This window comes from Pygocentrus nattereri, chromosome 24 (genome assembly GCF_015220715.1).
Source record: "Pygocentrus nattereri isolate fPygNat1 chromosome 24, fPygNat1.pri, whole genome shotgun sequence".
Classification (NCBI taxonomy): domain Eukaryota; kingdom Metazoa; phylum Chordata; class Actinopteri; order Characiformes; family Serrasalmidae; genus Pygocentrus; species Pygocentrus nattereri.
Window position 1 is genome coordinate 21,707,457 of NC_051234.1, and position 25,725 is coordinate 21,733,181.

The 25,725-nt window shown below is 38.2% G+C and overlaps 1 protein-coding gene across 2 annotated transcripts in view; it reads left to right on the forward strand.

Annotated features, from left to right (window-relative positions):
• prex2 (phosphatidylinositol-3,4,5-trisphosphate-dependent Rac exchange factor 2) overlaps positions 1-25,725 on the forward strand; it is a 240,000-nt gene that overhangs the window by 20,286 nt on the left and 193,989 nt on the right. For both annotated transcript variants that reach the window (XM_037534146.1, XM_037534147.1), the window contains exons 2-3: positions 20,366-20,437; positions 23,294-23,416. In XM_037534146.1, coding sequence (XP_037390043.1) covers positions 20,366-20,437; positions 23,294-23,416 — 195 coding nt within the window. The remainder of the gene's footprint in view (positions 1-20,365; positions 20,438-23,293; positions 23,417-25,725) is intronic.

The following is a 25,725-nucleotide window of genomic DNA, read 5'->3' on the forward strand; positions in this document are numbered from 1 at the left end:
CTCACTATGCACACATTTGAATTCTACATTTATGTATGACATTATTTCAAACTGGCGCTGTTCAGGGAATAATCTTTGGCTATTATGTTGTTTCTTAACCATAGACTACTACGTAGAACGAACTATATGGCTTACTACAAGAAATGAGTCTCAAATTGCAGAGATTTTACCACATTTAAATGTGTATTAAGGCCCAAAAATATGCAATTAATATGCAGTTTCTTTGTATTTCACGTTGGTTTGACAGATTTCAGTTTTCATGCTTTCTTTCATGTATGTTCTCTTACTACAGTGGCAGGCATTGAAAATAGCTGTAGTGCCAACCAAAGCCTGACTGCTTAGCTACTAAGCTACAGAGTACTAAATACAACCAAGCTAGCATTAGTGTAACTCTTCCATCAGTCTTTGATCAAAATCGTAAAGAAAAAAATCTTTGTTCAGCACAAAATGGACAGATTTGCTGCGGAAAGAGGCTAAACTGAGGTGAGGTATCTAGATAGCCAGCTACCTTGCTAACTTTAGCTTTTAGCTTGTTGTCCGCCTCATCTATTGAGTCATTTGAGTCCATTCTGTCCATTGTAATGATGATTTGAAGGCAGTTACCAAAATTATACAGTAAGATTTTTGGCTCCATAGCAAAAAATGAAAAGTTCCAAACAACTCCCATGAATCCACCTCATAACAGGTGTAGTTTTTCAAAATGTCTCCCATCTTCAAGATACATGAACAGAAAAAGGTTTTCTTGGCTTCTAAACTGCAGAATCTCACTCTAGAGGCTACTTTGACACAGCTGTAAAATGCAAACAAGCGTGTTTACAACAAATGTCGTGATGCTTACATTTTTCATTTTGGCCAGGCTGTCTGTTTTAATTGGTTACTTAATTGGGTTTCCTGACAACACTCCTTGTGCCCGGCCTTGAGTGGCTCATTGCTTTACTGTTGCATATTCAGTATTCTGTGACCTTAACCAATTTGATTAATTGGTTTAGTCCTGTCCTGAATTCTATTATGCTGCACGTTTGCTGGTCATTAATGGTGCATTAAAAAGGGTAATTAGAGTAATGCAGCGTTATGAAACGATCATGCCCCTAAATCCACCCTTCTACATGTGTCTCTCAACTGCTGAGGCTTTTGAAAGAGAAAGCATGTAGGTTGTGTGAGGGACAGGATGAGAATTAAAATGAAGGCCAAACCACCTCCTCAGTTCAAATACTCAGTAGCAAAGCCTTTGGACAGTGACCACCACAACATCATAACACTGCAGTGGATGGCGATCTTGTGCCTTTAGTTGTGGTTGTGATGGAGATCTACGTGTCCTGTAGGTGTTTGGTTTCTTCTAAATGGTCTAACTCATCTACAGATGGTTTACAAACTCCATGTTATCAGGTTAAATCTCTCCACTTTGTAACTTGTAGGCTATAATTAAAATAACAACTCTTGGAATTTAAAAATTGCATTTGTTCTAATGTTTATTTCAATATAAAAATGATTGATCCTTGAGCTCAACCATTGTTTGTAAGTGTTGGTTCAAAGGAAGTCTTGGTTTTGCTACAGATGTGTATGCTGTTGGACATAGTAGGAAGTGTAGTGAAAACTAGCAGTTTGCTAAAAACGTTTGAGGAAATTCATTTTCAATTAGTTATTGTAGTGCAATGCAAGGCTGTGGTTTTTACAGAGAAAGTGATAGTTGTCACTGAAAGTATAGTATTGCAGTAATTTAAGTAGTATTATACTATAAAAAATAGATTAAACTATATCCTATGTCAAATTGAATTCATTTCATTTGTGTGTAAACGTTTGTTCAAGTCAAATTGCAAATTCATTGAAAATAAATGAACACATTCTCTATAGAGAACTTTTTTTTTTTTTACACTTTTTGTCTTTTTGTTTTTCCCAATATGTTAGTTTCTGAATTTATTCAAATTTCCTGCTTTTAACTGACTGGAATTTTGACTGATATCCTTTTGTTTTCAGTTTCCCTGTACCTTAAGTAAGTTTATTTTATTAAAATTAATGACCAAACATTCCATTTTGTCACTAACAAAACAATCACAACACTACCAAAGCTTTTTTTTTGGTGGTGACTTTGGTAATTTTGAGCATAACTCAAAAATGCTAGCCAGTACAGAACTAGCACACAGCTATGTACACAGATAAATCATAATATCTTCATTAAAACACAAAAACATTTACTCAATTCCAGAAAATATGTGTTTCGGACAGTTCTTAATATTACACACTGATTTTGAGACTTTCGGACAAATTGATTTAAGTGCTCACCATTTGGCTATGAGGGACAGGGCTGCATAAGGCTCTGCATATGGACTAAAACTCTTTGTTTCACTGGTGATATAAAATGTTTGTTTTATTTAATATTATTTAAATGAATTTAAATTAAATATTAATTTAATTCATATGAATTAAATTTAATATTTAAATGAAACTCATGATAAATCTCAATCTTTCAACTTCACTTAAAAAAATTTAAGAAGTTCCTTTTACAAAAATATGAAAATCTAAGTGTTAATTTGAAAATTAAGTTGAAATTTAGGTGTTCGGGTTTGTTACAGCCACCTTGCAATAGAAAGTACTCTAAATAAGTAAATAACTTATGTGGATTACATTATAACACCTAATTGCGGGTTATTGTAATCTGATTATTTTAGTATAATTAGTGTCAGGGCTTTCAATGTAGTGGTTGCAGTCTGTCTCTGGAATCAGGGCCTTCACTTAATGACATCTTAATATAACTTTTTCTCTTAGGAAAAGATGAGAGCTAGGGGTGCGCCATATATTATTGTTATAATTATAAGTGCCAGTATGCTTTAGTGTGTTATGACTGATTATATGACTTGACCAATTGGCTTACTTTTAAGAGCAGCTTTAAGAGCTGACCACAATGTTTCATTAAAATGAGATTCTGAAGGGGCTCCCAAATGCTGTGCATGTCTAGCGTGACCTGCTATTGGGAAATCATGAATAGGAATTGAGGAAAAAAAGAAAAATCAATATGATCACAGTTTTTAATAGCATTCGTTTTAAATGGGAAGCACTGTGCGCTGTATCTGTTTCAGAAAAATTAAATGATGAATCATCATGAAAAGTGTTGCACTATTTTTTCTGTATCCTCCACACCTAAAGAGTGCACGCCCAATTTAGAGCAGGCCTCTTTACGTGCAGATGGTTTTTAGCAGGTCCCAGGACAGCAAGAGCATATTTAGAGCTGTGTTTAAAGTGAGCTTCCTGTGGACGTATCCCAGCCATGTAGCTGAGCTGTGTGGAGGCTGAGAGGTCCTGGTGCTGCCATTAGCTGCTGAAAAAACAGCCTTTTTTGGCCGTGTCTGTATGTCTTTCATATATAGTAGGGTCTCTAGCTTCTTATAGACTCGCTCTCTCTCACTCAGTAAGAGAGCTCTATCGGAGGCCTGTGTTGATGCAGTGCAGAAAAAGGCCTGATAAATAGAGTTTTTCCTCCGCAGGAAGAATAGCAACAACCATTTCCTCTGTGATGTGGGCGTGTGAGGACAGTGAGATCACACGATTGCAAATACATATGAATGAACGCGAACGGCTTAGTATAACATGTTATGGCTTGGGCTGAGTTGAGGTTTTGAGCTTTTTTCATGAATTTCTTCAAGGTTTTCCAGTGTGGTTCAGGGAATTTCTTCTTTTTTTTAAAGATAAATTGACAATGCAAGTAGATAATTATATATTATTTATCCCTTTACTCGCCTGTTGTTCCTGGAAATCCTGAAATATTAAATACAAATACCTTTTAAAAAATAGATAGTAATATTTAAATCAGCACTGTATAACACTGTGTTTGCTATTCATATACTGGCTAGTGTTAATAAAACACTCAAACTGGATAAAATTGTCACTAATGAAACAGCCACTACTATAACATTTGGTAATGTTTCAGTAGTGTTATGATTGTTTTGGTAGTGATAAAAAAAGGGCCACTCAAAGCAAAAGGACATTCGTGTAAATTCCAAGTCAGTTGTTTTGAACTCTGAACCAGGGCCAGTAAACTATGTAGTAGATTTTCTTTTTTTCTTTTTAGAAATAGGTGGAATATTTCACAAATCAGTGGAATACATTTATAATCTTTCAACTGTCTCATATTGACAAACATTAGATATAAATGGTAACTATACTAAATATACTGACTGTCCACTTAAGATTTTTGTGTTGTTTTATGTACCGAAAACAGTCTTAATTTATCTTTGTCACCATTTTCCAACCTCTTTATCTCATACAGTTAAGCAGGCTGTTTTTGTTATTGTGCCTTTGAGGCTGATATGTAACAGAATATGTAACAGATATGTAGCAGAAATCTGTTCTGATTTAGGGTGGGTGGGGCTGAAGTGCTGTGGACATATGCAAACAGAGAAATCATAACAGACTCAGATCAAATGTTGAAACTGAGAAATTGTATTGCTTTTTGAAAAATATATGCATATTTGAATTTGATACTAGCCTAAAAAAATTGGGATGGGGCAACAAAAGACTGGTAAAGTTGTGTAATGCTAAAAAACATGTGGTGGTTAATTGGCAACAGGTCAGTAACATGATTGGGTTAAAGTGCCAGTATCCATGATGCATGATAGTATAGGGGTGCATTAGTACACATGGTATGGGTGACGTAAACATCTGCGAAGGCACCATTAATGCTCAACAGTATATACAGGCTTTGGCAACATATACTGCCATCAAGATGACGTCTTTTTCAGGGAGGGCTTTGCTTATTTCAGCAAGACAATGTCAAACTACATTCTGCATGTATTAAAACAACATGGATCCGTAGTAAAACAGTCTGGGAGCTTAACTGGCCTGCCTGTTGTCCAGACTAGACACACACTGAAAACATTTTGCGCTTTATGAAACAAAAAATATGATGAGGGGAGACCTGAAATCATGTGTTGTGCAAGAACGGGTAAATATTTTATTTGTTTTATTTTAGAAGTTTTTTTTCTTTTCTTTTTTTTTTACTTTTTTCCTCAGTTACAAAACACTTTGAGTGTTGTTAAAAGAAGAGCTGATGCAGTACAGTGGTAAACATGCCCCTCTTCCAACTTTTTTGGAACATGTTGTTGGTATCAAATTCAGAATGGGCATGTATTTTTCAAAAAACAAAATTTTTCAGTTTCAATTTTTAATATGTTGTCTTTGTACTATTTTCAACTAAATATATGATTTACATGATTTGCGTATCATTGCATCTATTTTAGTTACATTTTGCACTGATTTCAACTTTTTTGGAAATAGGGTTGTATAAAAAGGGGTAGATAAAAATGGTTTTAATTTGCTTTCACTTGGCAAGATTCACTATATTGCCAAGAGTATTCACTTGTCTGCCTTCACATGCATATGAACTTGAGTGACAATCCATTCTTAATCCATAGGGTTTATTATGATGTCAGCTCACCTTTTGCAGCTATAACAGCTTCAGCTCTTCTCGGAAGCTTTCCACAAGGTTAGAAGTGTGTTTATGGGAATTTTTAACCATTCTTCCAGAAGCGCATTTGTGAGGTCAGACACTGATGTTGGACGAGAAGGCCTGGCTCGCAGTCTCCACTCTAATTCATCCCAAGGTGTTCTATCGGGTTGAGGTCAGGACTCTGTGCAGGCCAGTCAAGTTCTTCCACACCAAACTCGCTCATCAATGTCTTTATGGACTTTGCTTTGTGCATTGGTGCACAGTAATGTTGGAACAGGAAGAGGGGCCATCCCCAAATTTGGGAGCATGAAATTGTCCAAAATCTCTTGGTCTGCTGAAGCATTAAGAGTTCCTTTCACTGGAACTAAGTGGCCTGGCCCAACTCCTGAAAAACAACTCTATGCCATAATCCTCCCTCCATCAAACTTTACACTTGGCACAATGCAGTCAGACGAGTACCGTTATCCTGGCAACCGCCAAACCCAGACTCGTCCATCAGAGTGCCAGACGGAGAAGCATGATTCATCACTCAAGGGAACACATCTTCACTGCTCCAAAGTCCAATGGCGGTGCTTTACACCACTGCATTCGGGGCTTTGCATTGCACTTGGTGATGTAAGGCTTGGATGCAGACAGGGAAACCCATTCCATGAAGCTCTCTACGCTGTTCTTGAGCTAATCTGAAGGCCACATGAAGTTTGGAGGTCTGTAGCGATTGACTCTGCAGAAAGTTGGTGACCTCTGCGCACTATGCACCTCAGCATCCTCTGTCATTTTACATGGCCAACTACTTCATGGCTGAGTTGCTGTTGTTCCCAATCGCTTCCACTTTGTTATAACACCACTGACAATTGACTGTGGAATATTTAGTAGTGAGGAAACTTCATGACTGGACTTGTTGCACAGGTGGTGTCCTATCACGGTACCACGCTGGAACTCACTGAGCTCCTGAGAGCGATCCATTCTTTCACAAATGTTTGTAGAAGCAGTCTGCATGCCTGTGTGCTTGGTTTCATACACCTTTGGCCATGAAAGTGATTGAAAACCCTGAATTCAATGATTTGGGTGGGTGGGTGAATACTTTTGGCATTATAGTGTATCTTTGTGGCAGTACAGGTCCTTGACCAGCCACAAAGTTAGGTTCTTCTGTAAGGGTTTCTAAGACTTCACTGACTGAGCACAGTATCAACAACAGGAGCGTCAGGAGCTATGGTTGCGCACACGTACACTGGCGCACTCATTAGCATCATTGTCTGGCCTGTTTTCACAGTCCGCTGCTTCACTAAGCAGTGCAGACACAGGCTGTTCTTGTTATCAACCCCCTACCCAAAGCACTCTGACTGCATTCTGATAAGTCATGAGGGTGAAGCTGTTATCTCTCTAGACGTTTAAATCAGCTTAAACATCTTTATCCTTTAAATAGCTTCCTCACCAAGCATAACGGACTAATTTCAACTCAAAACACTTTTGTATATAGACTCCATATCCTCAGAGATCCTGAAACGTCACTATCTGACACTGGATGAAAGCCTGGGATAATTACAACAGCAAAGAGAACGGCTGAATCATCGTATAGTGGTATGGATAAAGAGTATATATATATATATATATATATATATATATATATATATATATATATATATATATATATATATATATATATATATATATGTATATATATGTTTATATATGTTTCATTTTCTCAGCTAAGAAATAAAATGTACAGCAGGATCTGTAATAACTCACAAAAGCACATTACATAACCATTAAAAAACCTCCCGTTTTTTTCTTTCATTGTTATTCTGGTGCAAAGTTCACTGGAATACAAGGTGTTCTCATAGTTTGCTTCAGAAAAAATAGACGTTAATGTATTGTTATTCACAGTACATTATCTCTTCAGATGAACCCGTGTTTTCCGCCTAACTGCGCCGAGTGGATGTTGCCGTGTCAGGAAGGGAACACAACGTGTTTGTAAATGAGATCTTGCGTGAACTCTATTCAGTGACGCTTTTGTTTTCTGAAGGAGAGGCATAGATAAAGGCTGAAGGCCTTCCGTCCATTATGTTGTTATGATGCGAACGTTGGATGGGGCCGGTTTCAGACTTTGGTATTGCGTAATGTCCAAAACTATGGCCTGTCCATCTCAGGCGAAACATCAACACGCAGTCTTCAAGTAAACACTTATGAGCATTGTACAGTAGCTGGCCTGAGCACAGATACAGTCATATGCAAAAGTTTTTGTGGCCCTGGAAGTAGAAATAAGTTACCGTATCCTCTAAAAAGGACACGTCTGCATATTTTCAACAATAACTGTTTATTTGCTGAAGTTAGCATTTGGTATTAAATAGGAAAACAATAAGCCACATGATTGTTTTTGTATATGTTAAACTCTATTATGCAGTGCAAATAAACTTCTAACTAGTCACTGTTTTTTGTTGCGATCATCTTGACTAATCGGAGTTCTAGACGAGTTTCTGTGTATGTTATTTGGGTCAAAATAATCATTTAGCCATGTCACATTATTGACTCACAAACGAGGTTCTAATGTGCACAGTTGATGTAGACAGAACACTAGTATTGCAATATTGTTTCTAAATATTGTGATTGTTATATCTAGCAATATTAGGCTATCAATCAGAGTTGTAGTGAACAGTACATGCATACAAACAAAGTTAAGGTGTATATACCTTTTAAAATAGCACCTTCTTTGTGGGTACATCCCTGATCACAATATTACTATTTTGTCCATATCTGCAGCCCTATTGTGAACAAAAGCTCTTTTTAAGAGTGTTGATGTGTGTGTGTTCGTGCAACATGTTGTGTAATATTCACTTTCACATATTGATTGTTCCCTTGAAACGTATATAAAGGTTCTCTAACCACTGTTCTCTTCCTCCAGCTGCACTCACACATTTTGAAATTAAACACCTGCTGAGAGGTCTAATGGTGTTTTAATGTGTGTGCAGTTAATCAGGACCTGGTGCCCACTCTGCTTTACCCCATCACCCTACTGACAGAGGCATATACAGAATATTAATGTGGATAAATGAACTAAATAACCCCTCTGTTATGTTTCAAATATTAATGCTGTTTGTGTATGATTGTTTAACTTACCATATGTGCTGTGGGAAAAACAATATATTTCGTTTTGCTGTTTATTTAATACGGCACCCAGCAAGTAGGGTCTGGGTTTGATTCCCCGGCCGGGCAACCTGGTTGCTTTCTATGTGCATCTTCTCCCTGTGTCTGTATGGGTTTCCTCCAGGTGCTCAGGTTTCCTCCCACAGTCCAAAGACATGCAGTCAGGCAAATTGGCGATGCTAAATTGCCCCTAGGTTGGAATACGTGTGTATTTGCTGTGTGTCTGCTCTGTGATGGGCTGGCGGCCTGTCCAGGGTGTTTGCTGCCTTCCGCCCAGTGACCGCCAGGATAGGCTCAAGCACTTACTGTAAAGATAAGCGACTTAGGTAATGTGTGTGTCTAATAGTAACTTAGTAATGTTATCACATTTTGACTTTCTGCAAGCCAGCTACCCGGGTTCTTACTACGAGCATTATACACAAATAGGACACAAATGTAAGTTTCTTAAGAAAATCACATTTTTATCTAAACAATATGAGTGAGTTTGGTTATTGCTCAACTAGTAAATTCTGCTGAAATTTTGAAAAGGTGGAATTTCCATGTATACTTACTAGCATGCCATTGCAGGTGCACAAAGATTTCATGATTAAAGCAAAGCTAATCAAAACGAACAGCTACCAGTTAGCATCATTTAACATGCATCATGCTAATCGATGCCTATTACCGCCCATTCATTGTTAGCCATGTTAGCATGTTTGGCCGATCTGTTCCTACAGGCAGCCAGGTTTTATATGCCTCTTGATATATATATATATATATATATATATATATATATATATGTGTGTGTGTGTGTGTGTGTGTGTGTACTCTTGACCACTTTTTCAGGCATGGTGAAGTATTTTGAGTTGTAACCCTGGTCTGGGACAAGCTTTGTGAAGTTCTGTGATATGGGCACTGGCTAAGCAAGGCGGTTTTGTGTGTGTGTGTGTGTGTGTGTGTGTGTGTGTGTGTGTGTGTGTGTGTGGGTGTGTGTGTGTCAGGGCTTGAGTGTTTACCAGTACAGAATGCCCATGAGGTGCTGTTGGATGTTTACTAAGGCCTCTTTTAAAAGAACATATTGTGTATTTTTCTCTCCATCTCCTTGGTTCTGCTCTGCCACTCTTCACTGAGCCTTCTCCAGGAGGAAAGATAAAACAGAATAGTAGAATAGTTACAGAATAGCTACAGAAAAGTTTTCTTCTTTACCTTTGCACTGGCTAATGTAGCTAAGAAGCTAATATGGAAGCTAGTAGCCATCAATTAGCACTGTGCATTTGCATGTCTAAACTCTCCCACACCACACTGTTAGCTACGTATCTCAAATAAGTTTGGTAATGTGGTTACTGACACTGTACACTGTTATCTATAAGCATAGAGAAAGGTACGTTGCACAGCTACAAACATCTTGAAACCTGCATTTGGTTTGTACTTTTGTCCATTTTTGTATGTCATGCGATGCAATATTAATCTATCCATATGTTATACCAGTGTTTCTCAATCAGCTCTTGCTTTCTATATGAATATGAAAATGATGTCATTTTAAGAAATTGGTAACATTCTTGCTTCATCTGATTCTGCCTGGCCAGTTGTCGTTCTCGACTCACATTGTTGATCATGAAGATTTCTCCTATGCAATATCCGGACGATCCGACCCTGTCTCACTCGAGAAACCCAGGTGCTAATGCAGTCTCTTGTCATCTCAAGGCTTGTCTACTGCAACTCGCTCTTGGCTGGTCTTCCCATGCAGGCCATCAAGCCTCCAATACGGCAGCATGGCTCGTCTTCAATCTCCCCAAGTACAGTAACGTCACCCTGCTTCTGCGCTCCCTTTACTGGCTTCCTGTAGCTGCACACATGAGATTTAAAACCCTAATGCTTGCCTACAAAGCCAAAAATGGACCAGCCCCTACCTACTTGATTGCAATGGTGATATATTGAACTGTACCAGGAGCCCTTCCAGCTTCGAGTACAGCTCAGCTTGACCCGCCATCCTTCAAGACGAAAAAGGTTCTATATACATAGGACCAAAAAGTGTTCTTCTAGAGACAGACTTGACATCGTAACAGCAGCAGAACCCTGTATATAGTTTTGGTGCTGTATAGATCCATCTACAGCACTCTCCAACCTGAAGAACCCCTTCATAATGTAAAAAAACCTTTAATCGTTCAAAGGGTTCTTTGAGTGTTCTTGGTTCTATATAGGGTTGTCTGGGATTCTCTGCTGTCCCAACTGCTACCGTGACTCTATCTGGACTAAGTGGTTAACAACAACAATGATGATGATGATGATGATGGTTCTATATAGAATCATTTTTTTAACTACCTGAAGAACCAACTTTTTAAGGTATATATTGCAGAGGCTTCATTTCTATGAACAGCTTCAGTATATAATCATAACCTACCCTTACTTTTGAAAAAACTTGGTGATAAACTCTCCTGTTATTGCTGTTCTTTTTATTTCTCCTGCCATTTTTGAAATGAAGTTCTTCTTACAGATCATTAGTAGGCTAAATCACTGACTACACAGTCAGCCACTTAAGATCCCTTAAGAGCCTTTCAGTCTGAGCCTAAAAACACATCCAAAGAGATACAGCATCCCTGAAATAATCCCACCTTCAACCAATCAGCATGTGAAGCAATGGAGCAGACATGATTCAAAGACAGATATGAAGTAGAAAAGGGAGGGAGGAAGAGCCAGTGGCAGCTGGTTTCTGCCGTATCCCATTTTTGTCAAGTGCTAGTTTTGTACTTAGGACACCAAACATGTCTTGGCTTGGGCTGAGAGGAAACTTGCTTTAAAAAGACCACAGTGTGAAACATTGTCTATTCTTATATGTAGTGCTGTCTGACATTTCCAGCGCTCTCTCGAAAATCTCTGTCTGTCACTTCCTTCCCTATTCCACATTCTGAGACTGTGACTTGTCCCGGCAAGTGCTGTCTATTAGGCCGGCTTCTGATTGTGCCAGGCTCAGATGGCTGCAGCTTCCTGCACAAAGTGCATCCGGTCATGGAAATCAGCTCTGAACTGTCTATAGCTGAAGACATTTTGGAGCATGTGTTTCTTATCGTTTCTCAGATGTTCTTTGGAGCTCCACAGACAGTGCTGCTCGGTCACACCACAGTCCCCATATTGCGGCTCAAGTCGCAGGACTGATTAGAGTGTGGTTCTTCACAAAACTGGATGCAGCTGCTTCCTCTAATGCAGCAGTGCTTTTTAATTGATACCATTGAGTGGATGGAAGCAAAACCACTGATTAATGGTTACAAGCTTCATTCCTTATTGGCATGTAGACAAACGTCAGTCATTTAAGTAGTAAGCTTCAACTTGTAGATGAGGGAACTTTGTTTAATTAGCATAGAGTTCATGAATGAGTCATTTTCAAAGTTGCTCTGGGGTAGGTTGTAACCCAGTGTAAGGAAGCTTTTCTGGAGTAGTGTGGCTGTAGTGTTTGTTGGTCTTGGTTAAAGTGATAGTCCATCAGCCAAGACATTTGGTTCCTACATTAGTTTCATACTAAAGCTATCAGACTAATATAATTACAATTTGGGGCAGTCGTGGGATGGAGGTTAGGGAACCAGCCGACAGTGCTTGACTGAGGTGCCCTTGAGCATGGCACCTAACCCCCAACTGCTCCACGGGGGCTGTGGATAGGGCTGTCTACCGCTCTGGGCAAGTGTGCTCACTGTGCCCTAGTGTGTTCACTAGTGCGTGTGTGATGTTTCACTGCACGGATGTAGTCCAGCCCTTCACTAAAACAGTTAGGGGGAAAATTTTCTATAATTGATTTTTGTTGAGCTTCAGCTTCAGTAGCATTGGATTATCTGGGCTTTAAGGGACTTTTTGAAGATCTTGGTTACAATGATAATTTGTCAAAATTCATATTTACAGTCATTTTCCTCATCCCAAGTGTAGGTCAAGTCATCCCAAATCTTTTTTTGGCTTTTATACTGAAGTTAAAAGGCTAATGAGGCTAAGCCTAGCTGTTAGCATGCAGGGTACTATGTTTTAGGTCCATTAGTTTCTCATTGAAATTTTGTAGGCAACAGGCCTGTCTTTCCAGGGTCCTGTGTTACCCAGGGCCTTTGTTCTCTCCTTGTAATTTTGGAAACAGTCCTATATTTCCAGGCCCCCTTTTTTCCTTCATTGACATGACATGACATGGCACATGAACACAAATTTAACAGCATTTTAAGGCATTAAAACTGGCTTTTGTGCTAATAAATATGAAATTCTTTGAGCACATCCTCCACAACATCTACCCTTCATTTTAGAACTGTTTTTAATTTTACCTCATCAACCTGGCTTCACCATTTCCCCTTTGGGAAGTCCTTTGTAACTTCTTTTGTTTCTTTATTCTGCTAATTTACTTAGCAAGTTAGTGTCTGAGGGCTTTAATTTGTTGCTTTAGCTTGGTGGCCCCACTCTGAGTTTGCATGGTCTACCACTTTGTGGCTAAGCTGTTGATGCTTCCATCTTACATTAATAGTGCTTACGGTTGACTGGGGCAGATCAGCAGGGCAGAACTTTCTCAGGCTGGCTTATAATGAAGGTGGTTTCGCTCTTCAGTGTAAATGTTTGCCTTTGGAGAGTTTGGAGCTATGTGCTTGATTTTTTACATCTCTTAGCAAACTCCTGAACTCGGTAATTAGGAATGGTATTCATATACTTTTTACAGAGCCCCGCTGATGACATCCTGAATAAATAAAAATAATGCATGGCCATGACTTAGTAAGGTGTGGGAATGAGATGATTAAGTCGTGGCCACGCCTTATTAACGCGTGGGAACGAGATCCTAATGCGTGGCCACGACTTAGTAAGCCATGATCTCGTTCCCACGCCTTACTAAGTCAGACGCATTATTTTTATTTATACAGGATGTCACCAGTGGGGCTCCGTAACTTTGACATATGGTGTAACTATAAAAATGGGCGAAATATATTACAGAACTATGGATGGCAAATTTGTCTTTGTTGATTAGAAAACAGTTGGGGTAAGTTAGAAATTGATGTTTTGCTGACCCTTCACCTTAATAGAGTTGGATTACCTTGAGTTTAAGAGAGTTGTTGCTGGTCTCGATTAACAGTGCTTAAGAAATTAAAAGCTTTCTGGTTCTTTAGATTCAGATTGAGCTTTGCAGCTGGACTGAATCTCTGATGACAAGAAACCACAATGAATCTATCTACATAAATCTATATTCAGTTAGCCACTGTCAAGAGCTACTTCTGGGTTCTCTGTGTGCAGGAATTAGACTTGCTGATCAGATCCCACTTAGCCACACAGCACCGTTACAAAGGGGCAATCAGCACCAAGACTTTGCCACAGAGACGCATGTTATTTAGTCAAGTTGTAATCAGAAGCCGAAGCCCCAACTATTCTATTATCATCTGCCTCCCTCGGATTAGGGTTTGGAGTGCATTCTGAAACAATTTAATTTCACTTGATGAAATATGTAAGTGACTAAGACTCGCCCTTGTAATCAGTGTAATCGGCGCCATGTAATTAGTGTGCTAGCCGAGAGGCTCTCCCTGCTAATTTGGCTGTGCTGTAGCCCTTCGCTTGGATTCAGCTGTTGGGATGGCTCCCGCCTGGATGAGCTGTTTACGAAGCTGCCATAATCACCAGCGCTTAGCCTGATATGCTAACAGGAAATGCCTCATTTACTCTAGTGTCATTAAAGTAGGCTGTAGGGGGTAAATCAGAGAAGCACTTCTCACTGGATTTTTATTTTATCAGCCCTTAAAGGGAACAATCCAGCTAATCTCTATTTGCCATATCTGTAACATGCATTCGATTACTGTGTACAGGCTCAACACCATGGGGGATGAGAGGGTGCAATGCTACCCCAATTAGAATGCCCCCTGTAGTTTGGCATTCCTATCTTGGCTTGCAAGGGAGCCTCCCCTTCAAACTGCGCTCACAGTATTTGGATGTGGATTTCCAAGCTGAGCAATCTGCTTAGACCTTTCAGTCGATATTGCCTGAAATGAGTCTTATCAGATAAGATATTGACTTTGGAAGTGGACATGAGTTAACATGTCCTCTATAGAGAGCACTATCTAAGCTGCTTATCCTTCTGGGTTGTTGGGGTGCTGCAGCAGCGGTCATGGGGTGGAAGGCACGAATCACGTCTGCATAGGACTATAGCTGCCTGCTACTGTTTTTAGTGTGGTTTATTTTATATTAATATATATCAGATGTTGTCTCTTCACTGATATTCATTATGTTTATGATCATAAAACACATTTTCCATTAATCTGAGGGGAGCTTCAACAAAAACACTACCACTTTACATTCGCTTCATGCAGTTACTGAATAATTTGCTTTAAGATTAGGGCATGTTGGGGATAAGTTCAGACGGAAAATCCAAACTATACCCTGGAGCACAAGAGATTAATGCCACAGAAACCTGGTCCAAGGAATGGTTATGAATGTGCTGCCTGATGTCTGAGATTCTGTTTTACATTAGTTTTTAAATAATATTTTGGACTAATACATATTTTTTAAACCCATCCGTGCCGGATAAAATACGTGCAGGGTGTTGCGAGGCAAAATAGTGTTCAAATTATTTTTTTCATGTTTTTCCACTTTGTTACCATCATCAACAGTGCATATTAAACTCTGAAGACATGAGTAGGATAACTGGTGGTTTAAATGAACTACATATCTTTTCACTGTAGAGAATTTTACCTACTTAGATTTTTGTACCGTGGTGGTGGTAGGAACCAGGGGTCACAATGTATACAACACAAAAATAGGCATTTTATTTACTATCCAACACCACCAGTGAACCTACACATGTCTTCTGAGGTTTTATTTCTGTTATATTCATAATGTTAAATTGTGATAAATCTGTCAAAAATAGCTTTTTTTGAATACTGTTATGCCCTGCATGTACCACTCTGCTATAAATGTGTTTTTAAAAATATGTTTCAGTCCAAACTATTTTAAAACAATGTTTCAGACATAAGTCAGCATATTTATAAAAATGTCGTACAATGACTTTCTGTGAAGGAGCTTTTAGAGGCGTCAGACTCGTCAGACGTCTGGTTCCTATCACCACCACTGTGAACAGTTCTGACCAGGTAAATGTCTCTAGAATGGCGCATTTCACACCAAACCCCTCTGATTGACTTTGTTTACATCTTAATGATTACATTGTGCAGGAATTTTGAAATAGCAGTAGAACTGGATCCATCAGTTCTATGCTAACATATGCTGATATGTTAGCCTGTTAACATAGTATTTCCTACATTGCCATCGCCACTGGGTGAAGACTTAATTTGTCAGTAATTTATTTTGCCCCGTTGTCTAATTGATTGGTCTAGTTCCCTGACTGTGGTCAGTTATTTTCCTGTACTTAGAAATAAAGAAAACTCTATTTATAAAGTGCATACTACGATACAACAGATAGAGATATTGTTAAAAATACTGGAGAATGCATTTAAGGCTATGGGAATGCCTTCACAGCTCAAGATCCAGCAACAACCCTCAGTTGCAACAGCTTGCGTTTTATTCGTTGTCCCAAAGGAGCTTAATTAGCATATGCTGTGTGCCTATTTATATGACAATGCACGTAAATCATGTTAAGATGTTGCGTAACTTCATCCCCAGGCTGATGGACATGCTATCAGACCCAGTTAGGTGGAGTGATGTGCTAAAGGAGGCGTGACAAGTTCCAGCTTTGCTATGTTGTGTCTCAGCTCATTAGATCTCTAAAGGCTGTCCTGTCTGCTTTACCATTTGCCCGTTAAATATGTGGGCTGGTTTAAACACTTAAGCTATAAGGAACTGTGGACGCTTCCATGCTTCAGGTCTTCAGTCTTGTCACTGTATAACTTTCATATTAATTTCATAGTAGTCACACAATAGTTTATAGTAGTCACTGAATATCAAGCTTTAAGAATAATAAGGGAATTATGAGTTCTTTAGGATGAACGCTGACTTTTCATCTCTTCTTCTACACTGTAAAAATAGTTTCTTGTGAAGTGAAATTTTCTCAATTCTAGTCGATGTACCTAGTATTTCTTATTTTGAGATGGTTTTGTACTTATTTTAATATTATTTAACTCATTTCTGAACATTTTTTAGTTGTTTTAGTTAAGTTAAAAGAGTTGAGTTAAAAGATCTTAAAATAAGCTTACCACTATCTCAACAGGAGAAATATTGGATATATCTACTAGATTTAAAATAATTGTACTTGACAACTGTTTTTGCAGTGTAATGTGATCCCTTTATGCTTACAATGTGCTTATTTTGATGAAAAAAATAAAACTGAAAAGATTAGAATTTTAACTTAGTTTGTCACAAACTACCATTTTGCTGCAAGAAAACATGAATAGGAATATATATCAAACTTCGTTGGGCTTTTGGTTTTACTTTTGATAAAACAAATCAGTAAGACATGTTTCCATAGCGATGTGAATTGTGTTCTGAATGTGTTTTTCAGAAATAGTGCATCCAACAATAAAGGCGGCATGAAGCTTCTTTTATACAGTGATAGGATATACAGTAGTACTCCATTTTACTGACCAGCATGGACATACATGCTCACTCAATATTCTGGGGGGCAAATTTTAGCCACTTTAACATTTAAAATGTAAAAAATGTAACTTATAAATAAAGATTCTGAATAGATTGACAGATTGCCTCATTTACAGACAATGTATGCCATATTATGTATGTATATAATGTATTTATTTTTCCCCAATATGTGCACTAAAATGTGCATCAAAATGTTATATAAATGTTTGTTCTTTGTAGAGGACGTGTTAACTCATTTTCACTTAGAAAATTAACAAACTGTGGCCTTTGCATCTAACTGTAGTCTAACTGTAGTGATAGAAAACGTGGTAGGACACTGAAAGCTCCAATCTGACATGCTGATCCTTTTTACTGACCAACATGGACAAGCAGCTCATCAATTACTCTGGAGGCAGATTTTAATCGGTTAAAGAGGACAAAGAGTCTGAAAACAGTAGCTTTGATATATATATATATATATATATATATATATATATATATATATATATATTTATTTATTTATGCCAAAATTGCCTCATTTCTGAATGGCAGTGGCCATTTTTGTGGAAAAAACAGGTCACACTTAAGCATTGAACATTTCTAATTTCCACTCAGTGTCCGTAATTTCCACTGAGTCAGTTTCACTTTTACTGATATTTATAAAAGGTCAGCAAGATTTAAAACCAAAACCAGATTATTTTCCCCCCTTTGAGATAGTTATAACCTGAAAATGATGACTCGGTTGACCCTGACTGTTAATGATAAAACAGAAGGCCTGATGTTGTGCTAGCTGTGCAGATATGAATGGACTCGATAAGCTATGAATGCAGTGCAGCCTCCTGTCAACGTTCTCCTTGAGAAGATTTGACTCTGTGGTGAAATTTATTCCTACATACTTTAATGGGTTTTGTCTAACTTCTTGGACTCAGGGACAGATTTGTTTGTTTGAATGAGACAGCACTTCTCTGGTTCTTTGATTACTCATTTCTGGTGGATATTTTTTATATTTATACCATCTCTTTTCCCCTTCATTTCCTCTATGTGACATTGGTCAAATGTCCCCCTTCTGTTCACATTTGTCTTTTTTATGCTCCTGTTGTTTGTCAGTTTTTTCACTTAATTTCGTGTTCTTTTGTTCTAACTACTGTCCTTAGTAGTTGTCTTTGTATAATTTTTATTGTAATTTGAATCTTTTAGAAACTTTTTAGAACCTCTTGGTACATAAAACTGCTTTGTCCTAGGAAGGGTATTGTACTGTGTTTGGTGTGTCTGGCTTTAAGTTTTTGATTTGCAGGCTTTTTCACGTTTCAATGTTTTAATGGCAACTGATTATGTGTGGAACTGGGGAAGCAACACTAAATGGAGCCAACACTACATTGCTGTTACTGTGTGTTGCGTTTATTATTGACATTTGCTAGCCTTCAATGGTATGGGCCTTAGACTTAATGGGGAGATCCGTCAATTTTTCAAAGTTACTGTGTAATTCAGTGGCTGAAATGTAAACAGAGTCATTCAGCGTGGTCTGATGTGAAATTATTTATTGAAAAAAACTTATAGACTCAGATTTGTTTACAGTGGTGGTGATGGGAACCGGGGGTCACAACGTCTACAAACAAATACAGCCCATTTTATTTACTGTCAAAACTTCAAGTGAATCTACACATAGTGGAAAAACGCCAAAAAAAAAAATTAAGGTATTATTTTGCCGCACAAGACCCTTCATGTTTTCTAAGCCACATATGGGATTTAAACATGTATTTTAGTCCAAAATCTTATCTCAAAACTATCGTAAAACGGTATCTCAGACATCAGGCAGTGTATTCATATCCATTTCTTATAACAGTTTTCTTGTAACATTAACCTCTTGTGCCCCAGGGTATATTTAGGATTTCCGTCTGAATTTATGTCCCCAAATCTTAAGGCAAATTATAACTGCATGAAATGAATGTAAAGTGTTATTATTCTTTTGTAGAAGCTCAAAACAGATTAACAGAAATTGGGCTTTATGATCATGAACATAATGACATATGCTTACAATTTACTGCTAAAAGCAAAAATCTTAGACGCTCATTGTATTTTCTATTTAAATTTTATTTTTACATTGCATATCAGTGAGGAGACACCATCTGAGATCTAGCCTATAGCTCAGATTTCTGAGTGATAGGAATCAAATAGGAACCAGACGTCTGATTCCTATCACCTCTACTGGAAACGATGTAAGTTTTCTCTGAAATGAAACTTTTCACATCAAACACATATTAACCATTTGATTGTACAGAATTTTTTAAAAATTATTGGAATTCTCCTTTAAATTGCAAGGCTAGGCTAGCTAGTCTTACTTTGCTGCCAACTGTGTCACAATTCGCCCCTCCCAGTTCTGTCCATGTGTTTGTGTTGTGTTATGGTTTAGCCCTCGTGTTCTTTTTGGCTTTGTAGTCCAGCCCCCTTGTTTTGTGACTCCACCCCTTATCGTTTCCACCTGTGTTCCTGCCTGTTCCTCATTTACCCTGTTATAGTTTAAGCCCTTTGTTTGCCCTTTTGTCTTTGTTGGTCTTTGTTTGTATGTTTGTACTGGTTTATGTACTGTTGTTTGTTCTGTTTGCATTGTTTTTCTGGTTTGTCTGTCATGTCTGCCCCCTGATCAATCTGTGTTGGATCTATGACCCTGGACTGTCTCGACCCTGATTTTGGATTTGCCCATAATAAACATCGCTTATCTCCGCATATGCGTCCGCCTCCTCCCTCCTCGTTACAAACTGCAAAATACTGACGGAATTGGTTAACTGCCAAAACAGAACTGTTTGAATACAGTGAATTTAATGCATCTTTGTCTGTTTTTGCCAAGTCTACTCTTGTGTGTTCTGCAAAGCGTTGCCTACATGATGGAGTCAAAAAGACAGAGGCATCTTTACTGCTCTATTGCTTCAATGATAGTTTTGTTTTAAGATTAAATGGAGGTGCATGAAAAACACATTTGTGATCACACTAAAAGTCACATATTAGTTGGAGTGAAAAGCGCTAATAGAAGTGGAAGTGCTGGCCCTCCATTTGCTGTTTTTCAGACGCCTGTGGTTGGTAGTGCTGGGCAGTAATGATAAAAATCAATATCATTATATTTTCCAATATGTCATGGAGTCGGATGCTGTTAACTTTCCATTATTAAAGTTGATGAACCCGTACGTTCTGAGTACTGGTACTCAAAGAAATCTAATGAATCTTACAGCTTACTGTAGTGCACTGTGTGAACCCACCTAACCATTTCCATTTTCTTCTGTTTTCTACCAGGTGTTTCTTCATCGACTCAACCAGTACGCTACCACTAAAATTGATAAGAACATCACCGAAGAGACTGTTAAGGTAGGTTGTTTTACTTTGTTTTTACTCAATTTTTCAATGCTGCACACAGGAAATTCGACTATTTATAAAACCACACATTAAAGAAGGCTTCTTTTAGCTGGATGCGTGACACAAATGTTGTTGTCACAGTGTAATCCAATAAAAGGCCGGAAATGATGGTCGGGAACGAATCAAGCCCGGCTCGTTTGAAAGACTCTTTCAGCTTCAAATAGTAAAAATTTAGCATGAAGGAAGAAAAAAGGGCCAATACAGGAAGCAGCTGTAAACATGCTCTATTTATAGGTTATTCCGGCTGGGGGAGGCAGAGGAATAAAGGAATGCGACACAAGGCCGGGACTGAGTGCTGGTGATGGTTAGCGAGAGCTTGGGGAATAAACATGGAACAGCTAAGAGCTGGTGATTTTGGGGCATGTTAGGGCTGCATAATATGGTGGAGGTTTTTCATTTTTAGCTGCTCATAAAAGTATTTTTTGCTATATTGAAAAAAAAGTTAGCTAATGGGGCTGCGGCTTTAGGTGCAATGTGCACTGCAGAAGAGTTCTGTTGGTAGTTTTAGGCTACCAAAGTTTAGTTACACAGGCTGTCTGATGTAAACTGCATGCTAAAATCATGCGGAACTCACCTCTCACTGAGAATTTAAGCTCACCCTGGCTATCCACACTTCCATTAACTTCTTTAATCGGTCAAGAATGATTGTTTATCAGGTTTAATGCTAGTAGCAAGCCCTTGCATCTCTATAGAATAGACGTTCGGTGAGGGATATAGTCCAGAAACCAGAAAACATTCATGCTGTCATGTTTAAAAAGGTTAATGCTGAATATAGTTTGAAGGCGCAGATAGTAATCTGCTGTGCGTTTATCAACCATATATAATGGCTGTTTGTTTTTATGACAGGTACGTCGCACTAAACATTCTGTAATTGGCCGATTTACATGTCAGTCACATGGCCAGAATGTCAGACAGAAACCACAGTCATTAATTATCTGCAGCACATTTTCTGTCTCCCCTGATCTATAGACTCAAAGCTGGAGAGCCTGAGTGCCAGACTGTTCCACCCACAGTTTCTCCATTTTACTAACATGAGCATGTGAAAGCCAAGCCAAACTTGCAGCCTACATGAAATTTTATGTCTGCTTTCTGTGTGAATATATATATATATATATATATATATATATATATATATATATATATATATATATATATATATATATATATATATATATATATATATATAATAAACTCTTGCTTTCATGACTGCCATGTACTGATAGTCTCTAATGTCTGACACCTTCGTTTACCCCACTGCTGGAATTTTCTAAGTAAAGGCCTAAGTTGGGCCTTTATTACTACCCAATTTTAAGCCTGTTTTGACCCTTCTAACAAATGTTCACATTCTAATGCAATTTTATAGGTTGGAAGCTCGATCACAAGTGATTAACCGTGAGAATGAACTGGTAGGAGGGAAATGAGTCTGTCTTTAGACTTGTGAGCTCTGGTGACTAGTGGCCTTCTGATATTTTCAAACTGGATTGATCTTTACAGCTTATTCAGCACGACTGATCAGGTAACAGCCAATTAGAGAGCTATGAGAGAGAAAAAAGGGCAAAGGGATGTGTATACAGATCATGTGTATAGTGTATAGTCTGCAGTTCTCAACCAACTGTTTGTCCTACATAAAAGCTACACATAAGAGCATAAACAGGTCCAGTCCGATTTGACATTGTTGGTATAATGTGACAAGAATCAGATTTGCAGTTTAAGTGCTTTCTCATAGCTGAAACTATATTATGTGTGTGATATCCTGTTTTTGCACACCTTCATGACAAAAATTCTGTAAAAGACCAATGTTTTTGAAATCTATAAGGATTTTAAAAGATGTGTAGTGCTTGCCTGACTTTATTAGACCTGGGTTCATTTAACCTAGTAGTGTGTGCAGTTTATGCAGCACAGAGTGAAACTGCATATTAGACGTCCCCCTGACTGTGATTGGTCCTAATCACCACATCATTTTTCTTAATTTATTCTGATACCTCCCCCTACCCTGACTGTGATTGGTCCTAATCACTACAGTTTGTTCTTAGGCAATTTTTTGTTTTAAAACCTTCCCCCTGACCTGGTCCTAATCACTGTCTTGTTTGTTCTGAGATCTCCCCGTTGACTATGATTGGCGCTAATCAGTCTTGTTGTTTTTAGACCACCCCTTGACTGTGATTGTTCCTGATCACTGCATTATTGAGACCTTACTCCGACTGTGATTGGTCCTAATCACCACATTGTATATTTTGAGACCTCCCTGAAACTATGATTGGTCCACTGCATTAAACAGGCTTCTAGCAGTGCTCAGACACACATTGAGTTTTTTTAAGTATATTTTCAATTGTGTGTTTGGTAGGTAGATTGGTAGATTGATTTAGTTTAGTTTTTTCTTTTTTCATCTCTGTTTTGGCATCGAATGCCCGTGGCAATGTAGTCAATCACACAAGGCATGTTTGGTAGTAATGGACACTCACCTCATCAGTTAGTATTGTGCAAACAGCATGCCATCACACATGCCTCAAACTATGTCAAGGTGTTAAGTAGTCTCAAACAGACTTGCTTATGAGGTTTCTGACACTGTATGATACAATTTTATCTGTAGATAACCTGCCATGCGCAAACATACAGACAAAATTCACACTTCAGCATTCCTGCTGCTCCTGTTTTTAATTATGTACTGTATTTTAGTCCATGTTTATAGATAACAGTATGTCATACAGTGTCACAAACCACATAAGCGGGACTATTCGAAACTGTACATTCGATTTTTTGGTTGAATCACCATTTTAAGACAGATTTGTGTCCCTGTGTGCTCTATAGGTGCTATTCTCTAATCTGGAGGAGATTCTGAGTGTGCACAGAGACTTCCTGGCCATGGTTGAGGAGCTGCTGCAGCCGGACCCCCATCCTCACAACGAAGTGGGACGCTGCTTCCTGCACTTTGTGAGTTCCCATGCATCACACACTTGTTTGCCCTTCTTACACATGTTCTCTCTCTCCATTTGCACTCTCTCTCTCTGTCTATCTATCTATCTATCTATCTATCTATCTATCTATCTATCTATCTATCTATCTATCTATCTATCTATCTATCTATCTATCTATCTATTTCTGTTCTTATCCTGATTGTGCTTTTTTTTTACATCTGCTGTATTTATTCCATATGTACTATATGTACACTCTCTTATAGAAAGACTGCACTTTAGGTTTAGATCAGGTTTCTGTATTTAATTTCCTCTTGGGCATTCACTGGTGTAATCTTTTATCCCTTCTTTGGTAAATATTGCGACTGTCACTGCTGTTCAGTACAGATCACTGCCTCATAACTCTTTTTCAGATTTGATTTTGAGACCACTTGAAAGTGGTCGCTGCCCTTTCAATCACATGGCCATTTAAGAATAAATAGACAAATAGAATTTTGGAGGCAACTTGTCTGGGGTTTTCTTTTTTTTTATATTGAACCCATCATCTCTGTCATAACAAACCTCATTTTGAAAAGGGCTCTACTATTACTACAGCCATAACATCGTCACAATAGAAGAACCCTGTTTGGTGCTGTATAGAATGCTTTTCAAAAAGGGTCTATATAGAACCTTCTACAGTACATTCTTCATCCATTTGAAGAACGCTTTCTCTACGCAAAGAACCTTTTAATCACATAAGGGTTCCTTGAGTGTTCATGGTTCTATATGGCTCCATTTTCATAACTAAAAAAACCCTTGAAGAACTATCTTTTTTAAGGGTGGAGCTCTTAAAAAGAGATATCAACTCCAGTTTTTGAAAGCAAGAAATTCTTGTTAATTTGTGCTTTATTTATTTGTGTAGAAGTTTGTATCCTCATTTTTGTCATTTTCTATTTATTTATTTATTTTTGTGTCAAAATATGTGATGGATGTCTGAAATGTCTTAGCATAAAATATTTTTTCATTAAGTTCCGTTAAAAGTTAGGTTTTAAATTTACATCTTCTTGTAAAGATAATTTTTTACAGATTTTTGTTCCAGTTCTGCCCAGTGCTGACCACTACTTGTGTTTTATCAGTGAGTTACAGTGTAAGTGAAAATCCAGAGCTATAGCCACATGTTTTATTACACAGAGAGTGTAAGCAGAGTGGATTTGTAGGTGCAGCTGTTCGGTTTCTGTCCCCTCTGCTGGGCCTCATTCCTCTCATCCTGCCCTCTTTGTAGCCTCTCCTGGGAGCCTTGTCTTCTTCTGTGTGAAAACGCACGGGCAGAATGTTCCACATGTATGTAGTTTAGTCCTCAGAAGCCATACAACAGAAATGTCCTGTCCTGAGAACTGAGTTAGACTGTAAAAAAACAGTGCTTTGAATTTAGGTGATTCAAATGTGGCTGGGCATCAGTAAAACAGGTTACATGAGCATCTTTACTTCTTTTGTCTCTATTTATTTTGGCAGTGAGCTGGCCAGTAAAAACATGATATATGACATTAGAATAATTATAATTAAACATAAATATAGTAAAACATGGAAATATTTGGAAGAACACTGGGCTAATAAAGCAGCTGTTTGGAACCCCCCACCCTCCCATAAAAATGGAAATTTTAATTCATTCAGTTGATTCACATTTGACTGTCTGTTCTGGTCCATATACAGTATTAGTGGTCCATGCAGTTAAGGGCTTTTGAAAAATTCCAATTAACAAGCAACTTGAACTTTGTCAAAAAGTATCTTGCAAAGTAGTGGATCAGTTGCATGCTCGCCCCCGTTGTCCCAGTAGCCACGTTTTGGGAGTGGCTTATATCCAGCTGAGAAATTTGCATAATATCAGCAGCTTCACTTTGAAAATGACTTTTGGCAAAAAAGTGTATCAGTTAATTACACCTTTACTGAGAGACCGCCATGATGCCTCATTGTCGTCTCCAAAGTCATTACTGGACAGCTAGTTGGAGTATCATGGCCTTTAGGAGCTGATAGTTGCTAATAAACATTTTTCCATCTAATTGGAATACATCATTTGGGTCCTCCTTTAAGTCATGTCGCATCCCTATTCATTGTTTTGCAATGTATTGTTGGATGCACAGCAGTAGTTTCTGAGACACATTCAGAACTTAGTTTGCATCACTGTGGGTGGAAACTTTGATCATTGGTTTGTTTCATCATTGTTTCAAAATAAATGCAAACGCAATATTGAGAAATCATGTCATCAATGAAGAAGAGTAGATTACACAGCAGAAATAGACACTTTTGGTCATGACGTTTACGTTGTAAGCCCCTGCACAGAGCCCCGTTGGA